The sequence below is a fragment of the Stegastes partitus genome, unplaced genomic scaffold (assembly GCF_000690725.1).
Source record: "Stegastes partitus isolate 25-593 unplaced genomic scaffold, Stegastes_partitus-1.0.2 Scaffold269, whole genome shotgun sequence".
Taxonomy (NCBI): domain Eukaryota; kingdom Metazoa; phylum Chordata; class Actinopteri; family Pomacentridae; genus Stegastes; species Stegastes partitus.
In genome coordinates this window covers 127181-139629 of record NW_007578000.1, presented here as the reverse complement: position 1 = coordinate 139629, position 12449 = coordinate 127181, and the positions used below count along the sequence as shown (strand labels likewise).

At 39.4% G+C, this 12449-nt stretch overlaps 1 protein-coding gene across 1 annotated transcript in view; it reads left to right on the top strand.

Annotated features, from left to right (window-relative positions):
- LOC103357708 (exostosin-1-like) overlaps positions 1 to 12449 on the top strand; it is a 360610-nt gene that overhangs the window by 275283 nt on the left and 72878 nt on the right. Inside the window, exon 3 of the mRNA XM_008282376.1 lies at positions 4135 to 4228. Within this exon, the coding sequence (XP_008280598.1) occupies positions 4135 to 4228 (94 nt within the window). The remainder of the gene's footprint in view (positions 1 to 4134; positions 4229 to 12449) is intronic.

Sequence of the window (12449 nt, the reverse complement as noted above, 5' to 3'; positions counted from 1 at the left end):
CAACAAATCTAAATGCTTCTCTTTGAGCAAACATTTAAACTCAGTGACTCTATGTATCTATCTAACATGTCAAGTAAAAATCGTACATTTGTTATGATTTGGACATAAGCGTTGCAGAATGGTTCACTAGCCTTCTATAAAATAACACATCCACATTGGTGTTTTTCATTGCCAGGTGTAAAGACCGGAGGAGCAGACAGAAACATGCTTCTGTGTGAACACTGGCCACATTTGGAAGTCCAGCTATTGTTTATTAGCTCTGTAGTTTCTTGATGTTGGTTTTACTTGGAGGGACTGGTTCTTCCATACCTGGAGGCAATCCTGTCACGGCCATTTGGGCTGCTACCTCAGTATCAGCATCACGATGGCTTCTGCGCCTCGGGCCCTTGGGTGCTCAGTGTTCCAGAGTCAGGGTACAGGCTGCATCTCAGAACAAAGCAGCTCCACTTTCATGCTTTTGTCCAGACTTCGCCAAATACAAGACAGGTTCCTGGGCCATTTCATCAGAGACAAAGCCTCCGGGAAAGGGAGGGAAAAGATGGCATCATAAAAAACAAATCATGCAGGAATTGAACCAAGGTCACAAAAATGGGATTTTGTCATGAAGCCATGAAACAGAGGAGCTGTGTGGTGGGGTGAGATTTAATTTTACTCAAACCATTTGACTTTAGATGTGACAAGCTGTCTCTGTCTGTGTGTATCTTCCCCAGTGGCAGTAAAAATGACCTTGTCTTTAGGTGACAAACTGGACACCTGACATCTTATTTTGCTCCTCTGTCACACAAACACACACACAGACACACACACAGAGGGTGCAGTGACAGTAAGTGATATGGGAGACGCTCTCTCTCTCATCATGAAGACTTATCATACACCCACATGACAGAGGCAGGCTTTCTAGGCAGGTGGACACGCACACACGCATGCACACACACACACACACACACACATAACCACACACCTACACACACACAGACTCACACATGTCTAGTGGTGAGGCTGTGGGGACAGTTGATCCCCAGACAGATTAGGCTGCAAACTGAAATCTCCTCAGGCCAGCCCTGAGATCTCACACACACACACACACACACACACACACACATACACACACGCCCAGTGTCAAAGCTTTAAAGTCACATATTTTCGACAGACAGCTGTGGCATCCTAGTTAAAAGTTTGAGTAAAGTCTGGAGTCCAACCATCAGAGAGTTCAAACAAGGCGTGAACATATTTGTATATTTGTGTTAAGAAAAATAAGGAAAAATTGTGTGCTGTACTAAATAGATAAACGATGAGCAGCTACCATATTTAGGTAGCAAATATTGGATTGTTTACAACAACATGTCAACAAATTGCTAGGATGCTCTAGAGCACAGGTGTCAAATCTGTGTAATTATATTTGGCCCGTTAGATAATACCAAACGTCTGTTAGAGATAGCCCACTGGTATGTAGTGCATGCACTGCTAATATTACACATCCCAGAATGCTGTGCTGGTGCGTTGGTGAAGACCTGCAAGCGTCCCCTTCTGTTGACATTCATTAGCAACTCTTGACATTTGTTAGCAACTTCATGTTACCGTCACCTCAAGAAAATTTAAGTCACCTCTGAAAAAATGGCCAAAGGAAGATGGAAAACAGGAGCTTTCAAGACACCTCGGAGGCAGATTGTCTGTTCAGGAATTTGAAAACTTTTCTGTGTTTCTCCTTTTCATTAAATGCATTCTTTTTTCTTATTTATTTTTTTAAATGTTGGTTGTTTTGTTGTTGGCCTGTGGATAAAGGTTTCCACTGAAAATAAACTCAAACGCGGACCAAAAAATCTCCTCCTCCTCCCCAACCACCTCCCTTTTTAAAAACAGTCAATTTATATCCATGTATTAAATAACCAATCATTCTCACCCAACCGGTCAAGGCAGATGGCCGCCTTTCCTGAGCTCAGTTCTGCTGGAGGTTTTTTTTTCTACCCTCCCTTGGGTTTTTTTTTTGGTTCTTTCCCACCGTTGCCAACCATTTGCTCAGAGGGAGGCAACTTTGGAACTTTGGATTGCTGGGTTCTCTGTTTAAATTTGTAAGGTCTTCATCTTACCACGTTAAGTGCTATGTGATGACATGTGTTGTAAACTGCGATACACAAAAAAAATTGAATTGAAAATTGAATTGAATTTAAAAACCCTGGTTGTTTCTCATATTGTGGGACTGTAGGATGCAGATGGTTCATTATTGTACCTTGGAACTCTGTAATCTGGATTTTTGTGAGGACCATTTAAGTTGGTCTCCTTGTTCTTGTGTTTATAATGTATTTATTTGATTATTGTGAATTTAAGGCTCTGCCGGGGGTTTGTGATCTGGCCCGTGACTTAGTCCCAGTTTTTATTTTGGCCCACTGTGTATTTCAGTTTGACGCCCATGCTCCGTAGCATTGACTGGAAGTTTAATGTGGTGGCCAGAGGTGTCGCTAACTTGGTAGTGCATGACTTCTTCTAACTCCTGGCTATTCCAAAATGAGCAAAAAGGTGGAGCGTTCGTGGACCTGAAGCAAGTCATGCAATGTCACACCTTTAAAATGCATAAATTTAAGCTTTATTAACATTTAGAGTTAGATAAAAGGGGAATTAGCCACAAGGACCAAAACCATTTTTGTACGAGGCTGTAGATATGTTTTATTCTTCTGTAAAGTTAGACATTTTAACATGGGGGTCTATTGGAATTGACTTACTTGTAGTGCTAGCCACTAGTGGCCAGTCGGGGAACTGCGCTTATGTATTGGCAAAATTTTTCAGCCCCCTAGGTTGCCACTTGCTCTGGAGGATGTTGGGGAGTTAATTAAGCTTCTTTTTTATTAAGTATTATTATTATTATTAAGTAAATAAGTCTTTGAGATCTTTTTTCTTTAGAGACCCATAAAAACAAATTATAGCAACACTGACATCTGAACATACAAACAGGGTCACAAGATTGACACTAAAATAAAACCATAAACATAGAAGTTAGAAAAGCACTCAGAGATGAGCATCAAAACCTCTGACAGGTGTTATTTCCATTGTAGATGCTGCCGTTCATTATTTGCTCAGCATAGTGCAAACTTTTTGAGTCGGTTCAGGACTTTCTATTGACCCACATTTTGCTGTGACTTTGGACTCCGTTGTGACTGCTGTAAGTCCAAGCTTGTTGGAAACTGCTGCTTTCTACAAGCTTGCAAGTTACAGAGGGATGTTTTTGATACGCAGAATTAATTTTGGGTGGATTTCTTATAGATCTACAGTTCCACTCGCATCACTCAAAATTGGCTAACCCTTTGGTTTGCCTCACCTTGCCCTAAGAGGTTCCTAACCTGAACTAAAAGACTTCCATCAGTCAAATATTAGTACTTGCCTTCAAACACTCTCATTGATCACACATGACGGGGAGATACACCATGTTTTAAGATCAATGGTTTTCTCCAACACAGCGGAGTGGAAGCTTAACTGAAGCTAACCCTGCATTGACAAGTCTCTCCTCTCATATCTTGATCAGATGAAATGTGTTCAGGGCCACTAGTGTTTGATTACATAACAGCTGTGGACAGCTATTTGCAGCACATTTCATTATTTATCTCTCTCACGTCTTTTGATGTACCAGAGCTACAACTCTGATTTCTACAACGACACAACAACACATTTTAGGAAAGATATCAAGTTTTTTTTTTTTTTTTAGTCTGTGGTAGTTATTTACAAGTAAGTTGCTTTTGATTGTTGTTTGAAATTGAATGTGTGGACAATGAGGAGGGAATGGCAACGTGGAAACAGATTCATGTTGACAATCACTTTTCGCTTTACGCTTCCTTTCTGTCAGCACTACCGTCCTTATCGGCAGCAGGAAAATGCCCTGAAAATGTCTAGAAAAATTTACAAGAGCTCCTCACTCGCTGCTTTTTAGGAACTTTAATCATCCTTTGCTTTCTGTTTCTCTTTCTGTTGTTTCATCTTTGTCTTTTCCTTCTTTAATTATTAATAGGAATTTACTAAAATATATATATATATGTTGCTTCACATATTTATGCCTCTCCTTTTGTTCTATTTTCCTGTTTCTTGCCTTCACTTGCTGAGCTGTGCTTAGTTTATTTTCTCACCAATTTCAATTTTGTGCTTGTGTAGGTTCGACTACCAGGAGCTGCTTCATAACTCCAGCTTCTGCCTGGTGCCGCGAGGCCGACGTCTTGGATCCTTCCGCTTTCTGGAGGCCTTGCAGGTGCGTGTGTGGGTTTATCCTTGGATGGATAATGTCACTGTATACTGCATTTTTGCCCAGGTATGTGTGTGTGTGTGTGTGTAAAATGTGTGGACACTCTATTGGGACAAGAGTGGAATTAAGCTCACACATGACATTTTGTTAACTCCACTGCATTAAAAAGTGTTCGTAATATTTTACCCACCCCCTATATGTTCATACTAGAATATATTGTAAGTCTTCCAGAAGTCTTAAATTTAACATATACCTTAAAAAAAAAGAAAAATCTATATTAGAAACACTTTCAATGCAGAGAATTGGCTCAACTAAAAACATTGTAGGACTGTTGTTACAGATGCATCAGTGTGTCAGCAGTGTTTTCACTGGTTGGTCAAGGCAGAACTCATAAAGTATAAAGATGTGTTTTTTGAACTGCTGATGTAAAAATCCAGTGGAGGAGACTAACAATGGACATGGTAAGTCATTTGCTTGGGCAGTCTACAAAAGAGCATGTCAGTGTAGATTCTCAGTCATCCAGGTCATCGTAGTAGTCGAAATCAACTGGACTTCTCTTGCAGGTTCTTCAAGCTGTTTCACCTCTTATCCAGGAGGCTTCTTCAGTTCTAACTGACTAATGGGGGGGTTACAGAATTTATAGTCTCTCCAGCTCACATTGGTAATGGCCCATGGCTTGTTGTGAAACCAGGTGGTCCACCAATATTGACAGCCATCATGGTGGTGAAGCTGCCAGTTTACACAACAAAGGATATCAATCTGCCATGTCACTGGTGACTCAAGAAGGTAATAAAAGTGAAACTTTCTGGGAAGAGACTTTATCACTGCGTTATAGGTGCTTGGCAGGTGGTGTTGCAGACCCCCTCCTCTGTTTCGAGATGGCTTTTCCAATTTGACATAGATGGCTTCCTTCACTCCTCTCTCAAACCATCTGTCCTGACTACAGTGACTATAAATTCTGTAACTCCCCATTAGTCAGTCAGAACTGAAGGAGCCTCTGGGAAGAGAGGTAAAACATTTTCAAGAATCTACAAGAGAAGTCCAGTTGATTTCCAATGAAGCTTCTATGATTACAAAATAGTATGACTCTCCTTCAAAGAAAAACAGCAGCAAAAGCCCAAAATGGGATATGTTTATATTCAAGTGACAGTGCCCTTGAGTGACCACGGTATTTATGACAGGGCGAAGTCAAGTGACATTATTAATGAACAAAGCTGTCTTCTTAGAGAGGAGGCTGGGGCAAATGTTTGGGTCAACAAAACATTGGATGTGTCTTAACAGAGCTTTACTTTACTTTACTTTGTAAAACTAGTTATTTTTAAGCAAACTTCAATATCACTCCCCAACCTCAACAACACATCTGACCTGAGACCATTTCCCTAATCCTAAGCATGTTGTGTTTGTACCATTCTTGTGTGTGTTGTGGACAAACAGTATGTTCTGTTGTTTCGATTGGAAAGCTAGCGAAGAATACCATTAACACAGCCACGTTTTGGTTGTACAAGGACCGAATGGCTTGTATCAACAAGCCCGGTACCCCATGCTCCTGCAGTACCCCCTACATGGCCCCTCAACTGACAAGGTCGTAAGCCTTTCACAAATCCATAAAACACACTGGGACTGACTGGTCGAACTCCTGTGAACCCCTCAGCAGCTCCACAAGAGTAAAGAGCTGGTCCACTGACGGAATCTTCATTGCTCCTCCTGAATCCGAGGGTCAACAATCGGTCAGATCCCTCCTTTCAGCACCCTAGAGGTTGAGTAGTGTGATACCCCAATAATTGGAGCACACCCTCCCCTTGTTCAAAAATGGGAACCACAACCATCCAACCAAAAGTCGTTCTCCTTAGCCTCTATGAACTCCTTCCACACCTGAGTTTAAGTTTCCACAAATGCCGCAACTACAGCCCTTTTGACCGACTGATGCTTGTCTGCTGGCTGACCCCTGAGCTAACCAAGCCCCACAAGGCCTCCTTCTTTAGCCTGACAGCCTCTTTCACTGCTGGTCCACCAGTGGGTTTTCAGCTTGTCACCACAACAGGCAGCAGTGGTCACAGCTCCTAACACCCGCTTCTGCAATGGAGGCTTGAAACATGGCCCACTCAGATTCCATGTCCCCGACCTTGCAGGAGAAGCTCTTAGGGTTTACCAGGTCTACCTGGCAGCTTTCCAGGCCATCGGATCCATGTCACTGCGAGGTGGTGATATTTAAAATGTGACCTCTCTAGTTATTAAAATCACCACCAAGATGTGGCAACAAGTAACAATGAAAATCTATTTTATGGCACCATATGTTTCTGAAGCTTGATAAGCTATCATCATACATTAACAGGAATGTCCGTGTTTAAAAAATCCTAAATGAACTATTGTTTTGCCCGTAGGGGAACTCCCCTAAAGACCGCAGCATTACCTCCCATGGGGTAGGGGTCCCATATGGTCTAGGACCCTGGTTTTCACCTAGGTGGCCCAGGGTTTGACTCCCACTATGAGAATAAAAGCCATGGCTTGTTAGATGGGCTCTGGGCTAATGTCAGAAAGTCAGGAATTCAAGCCCTGGTAACACATCTTAACTCTCATCCTGACATAATTTTCAACTACACACATTTCTGGAGGCACCATTCTACAGAAACAACACCAGGACACTGGTACTGTGGGAAAAGTGAAGCAACTACTGGTAGTTAGTGGCCTCATCACTGTTATGTCATCATGTAATTAGTGGCAAAGGTTTGCCAGTCAGCCTGTGGAGCTCCAGCTGGGTACTACAATGAATCAAACAGTTCCTTGTTCTCCTACCAACAGTGCATCTTATTACTATTGACAATCTGTCATATCCCTGACACAGTAAGGGCCTGTTTCTGCAGATACACCACAGAGAAGAGAAGAGGACGTTAATACACATCCTCAGACCACAGAAGTGTTCATCTTGCATTAGCACATTGTTTCTATCTGTTTCTCTGTTGTTTTGACATTAAGTATCTGGCTCGACTCTGCGCTTGCCTTCGGCTGTCTTGTTTTCCTTGTTCTTGTTTGTGTTTTTTTCGCCTTTCTGATTATATATTCTGTTGTCGACAGACTGCACATTTAGGTTCAGGCATAAATGGGTTGTGCATGTTTCTATCCAGGGGACTCATCCCGAGCAGTCACTACAGACATTTTTATTCATGTTTTCCTGCAGTGCTTTATCGCTTTTTGGAAATCCAGGACCAAACTGTCTTCACCTTGTTTTAAACTGCCAATACTTTTGAGTTATCCACCAAGAAGATTTAGCAGCGAAGAAATGCTGATTAACATCCAGGTACCAGGCTTTGCAAAGTATGGAGTAACTGTGGATGCCTTTGATCAGCACATACACTTTATTTACTTCACTTATTTACTTTTAAAGGACAGTGTATATCTGCTGTCCCTGACAAGGATATGCAACAACAAGAAAGATACAGACTCCACCGACTTCTCTGCAGTGTTTTTTTAAAACCATAATGTTCACTGTTTTTAATCAAAAGCAATGAGCAAGTAGAGCCTGAATTTTCTGATGACATTAGAAAAGGTGATGTAGTTAGGAAAGATTGCTTAAAAGCAATAAAAAAGAATGATTGGCAGAAAAATGCCTTCAATCCCTTTAATTAAACTTTCATTTTAAATGCACACCAATTATTTTAATTGCCTTTTTCAGTAAATCTGATCTATTTGCCAGTAGTGAGAAAAGAAAAGAAAAAAAAACTGAACATAAGTCCCCTGTGCTAAGGTATAATAATCATTAAAATTCAGAGGACAGCAGAAGAGAGGAGAGACAAACAAAGAGACATGTAAGAGGGTGACAGTGAGAAAAAGACAAGAAAAGAAGAGAGAAAGTCATCTCACAAAGCCAGACTAATCAAAGCAGTGGGAATTTGCATCGACAGGTCACCGATCATGCACTCGGCATTTTGTGAATCTCCTTTAATCTCGCGGTTTCACTTGATTGAGAATCCAGTCGAACTTGAACTTTAAATGAAAATACCAGACTTATTGAATTTTTTTTCTTCTGCTATGCCACCGCTCTACTGCTTTAGATTACACAGTCAGATCCTACTGTACAGTATGTAGTTAAAGTGAAGCCATGTGTCATGAAACATCCTGCTGTCAAACCACATCAGGATCACTTTCACCTTCTGGAGAAATAAAATGATTATCATTAAGACACATTTGTTTCATCCATCCATCCATCCATTATCTATACACCGCTTAATCCTCACTAGGGTCGCGGGGGGGCTGGAGCCTATCCCAGCCGACTTAGGGTGAAGGCAGGGGACACCCTGGACAGGTCGCCAGTCCATCGCAGGGCACATTTGTTTCATTTATTTTGCTATTTGCTCGTCGCATTACAATGTATATAAGCAGATATTCAGCACTGCAACGGCATTTTTTTGTCAGCAACTATGAATGCTCGTCACATAACATATTTTTTTTCTAAGAAATGAAGGCCTTTTCATCACATCCCAGCAAACCTTTCATACGTGAAACTGTCACATGCAGTATGTGATTTTTACCTATTCACATAAGAAAACTGAAATTGATCACTTTTTAGTTTTGTTTAAAAAAAAAATAGTGTAACACCACTGTAATGTATTGAAATCTATTTAGACACAAGAATGAATAAATTGTATTTATTGAAAAATGCAATCATAATATTACTATATATAACATCACTAAGGGATGATCTGAGCAAAACGGCAGAACCATTTAAAATGGGAGGCAGATCATTTGTGTAAATTAAAAATATAATTAAGATTCACAAAGTACATTAGATCAGAAAGATGAAATAAGATGTTAAACTAACAGCAAAAAATACACTTTCACAGGACATATTAACCTTTTCATGCATGAATCATGATACAACGGAGAGGGATTTTTTTTTTTTCTTTTCAGAGTTTTCTATGACAACACTTTAAACCACACGCCCATTTGGCTTAATTTGCTTAAATTTCTAAAATAGAAATCTGAACATTGGATACATTTAATTTTAAAATTCTTGTTTAATTTTGTTGACACAGGTTTTTACTGTCAGGATTCTTAATATCTCTTTTTAGCACTTCATAAATGAGAAAATTCTGTTAACAGACAGGAAAAAAAAAGAATAAAACGTTTTATAAATCAGACTGTGAATGATATATGAACAGACTCCTTTGTAAAAACCTTCTGGAAAGGTTGTTCTATGAAAGTATACTGAAGTAGAGAAGTGTAGCTCAGAGTAGAGGGGAAAAAAACAACAAAAACAAACAAACAAACAAACAAAAAATCCTACATTTGTCTCGGGTACCACTACTAACAGTTCCAAATTACACATCATCAATACATATCACTCCCAAACCTCCCCAGTTTGTAACTTACATTTCTTTATTGTCCAGTGTCAAAATAGACAACGTAAAGAAAAACAAACACAAAATGTGTTTTCTTTCTAAGAAAAACAAAAGTAATATGTTGAAACTTTGATCAAAGTATTTTGTTGGATTATCTATTATGGAATAAAAGGACTGATCAGATATTTCACAAGCGACGGGAACATTGTCACCGCTGTCGGCCATTTTGAATTTATGACGCAATATTTCTGGCTAACGAATAATAATAAAGACAGTGATTATACAGAAATAGAGGGAAGGCTTGGAAGATCGTTGACTGCTGGTTTGAACTTATATTACAAATAATGCTGTTTAAGCTGAAGGTTCAACAACTGGTCACTGCAGTGGGCGCTGTGCACGAAAAGATTAAAACCAAGACAAAATAGATTCAGTTCAGTTCATGAAAAAGATAAATAGACACTGAGACGGTTGACACTGCTGATAAGTTCCAAACATTACATTTTCTTTGTTGATTTTTTTGAAATGCTAAATAATCAGAACCTTTAATTAACTTCTGTCCTCCTTCTGGGCAATATTCAAATGGATCTTTTAGTTTCTTTTATTGAGGAACCATTGCTTCCTGATTTAGCAGCATTGGTGTAACTTGCACATCTGGAACTGCTCATCGAAAGCGTCCAGCTGTGATGTTCAGAGTTGACATTGTCTTTGACTGCTTGTAATGTCGTCACTGTCTGACTGGACCATGAACTGCCCACAGTCATTATGTCAAAGCACCCTGAGTTGGGCTCCCTCCTCCCACCACAGCAGATTTAAAAGACAAATCAAAGCAGAGCCTTAAATGCTCTTTTCTATATGCCCTTTTATCATTCAACGCTATCAGTAGAGCTGAAGAAGTGTGACGGCTAATATTCTTCATAAAACCTGCTGCCTTCGATGAGAAGCAGGCCTTGTTTAATCCCCATAACTGTTACTTTATTGCCTGTTATATCATCTGAGCTCTGAATATAATAAATGACAACACAAGCTTCTAGATGAGGCATAAAATACATGAAATGAAAGAAATTAGCCAGAAAATATGGAGTATTTTTACTTTAACCACAGTTTAATAGTGCGGCGGAGTGTACAATCAACTTCTCTCGATTAACCACGAAATGATGAACAGTTTAAAGAACCTCTTCATAAAATGAATTTACAGCAGCACAGAGAGCTCCTGGGGGGGAGAGAGAAAACAGCTCCTAATGAATTAAGTCACATAAATGAATCCTCTACACACTGAGGCAGACTGGAAAATAAATAAATAAATGCACTTTATTATGTCCTTAATCTTTTTGGCAACTCTATTTGTTTTTGAAAAACTTACTTGGAACATATTGAAAGTGTCTAAAGAGACGGAAACTACCAAAGAGGATAAATCTCTCAGTGAAGAAAGTAAAAAAAAAAAAAAGAGCATAAAACTGATCCTCCCAGTGCTCCACTTTAAACTTCTGCTCAGACTGGGTTTGCCACTGGGACCGTTCTCCCTCACTCGAGCTGTGAAATCTTGTAAACAGTTTAAAATAACATTTCTCTCTTTATTTGTTCTCTTTCTCATAAGAGTAGCTGTTCTCTGAAGGAAAGTTTTATTATATAAACCGCAGCTGATCTGAAAATTAGGATAAATTAGTCATCATAAGCAATAACTTGTATTTAAAGTAGGATCAGATGAGGATCGCACTGATTTAAAAAAAACAAGCAACACACAAGCAGTTTTGAGGGGTTACTTTTAAAAGGCGTTTTTCTACAGAATCCATGAAGACATGCTTTTTATTGTAATTTATAATGTATTCTGTTTGATTATTGACAGTGCGTAGTGCATTTTCAATAGGTTAGTTCAGCGTTATCTGAAATGATCATAGACTGAACCCAGGAGTCACTCTGAGTCATCTGTCTGACCTTTTACTTTTCAAAATACCAACTTAAGAGTAACAACCAGTAAACAAGAAGAAAATCAAACTATGTGACTTTACAATTCTGTCGAACATTTTCTTCTCACTTTTTTTTTTTTCTCTTTTTGCCACAAGTCCTCTTAAGATAAACATGACAGTTTTTACCTTGTGTTGTTCCACAGCATGGAATGGGTGACAAAGACTTAACTCACTGTAACATAAATCTGCACTGCGAGGAAGCTAACTAACATGCCGAAATGTTGTGGTTCTTGTGTGGTTATTTAAAAGCTTCCAGATATTTAGGTGTTACTGGTTTAAAGTAATTGGCCACGTTGATCATGTTGTATTATGGCTGGAGATCTGTTTGTTAGCCTGCTTAGGAAGCCATGCTGACAGTGTTCCACTCATAAGGTGTTTATAGAGATGGATGAAGCCTCCCTGACATCACTTGAGGAGCTGTTGTGAAGCTGAGTGTAGTGGAGACTCCCACTCACTGGTAGTTCATTAAAATCCGCTTGTGAAGCTGAGACAGGCATACATTTAAGCCTTAAAACTATTTAAATTGTGAGTTATATAAAGATTCATCCTCTTTACAGTTGTTAAAAATGGACAAACTAGTAACAGAGACTAAGCAGTTAGTTGTACCCATCTGTAAACGTGTATATTTCTGCTGTAAAGTTTAACAGTTTAACATTGAGTTTGATGGGAGTTGACTTGCTTTTGTAGACAGTCTCTAGTGGACATTCAAGGAACTGCAGTTTTTGTTTGGCTTTGTTTCCCAGCAGCCGAGGTTGCTGCTTGGTTTCCACTTATTTACATACTTACATACTGGTCATGTTTTATGATAATTTAAGAATTCCTGTCAAGAATTCCCTCATACTAAGTGTATATACCAAATTTGAAACTACAGATCTATTTAGAATGTCTTGATAGCCTATATCACCTTAATAAAAGTAAATAAAAAAT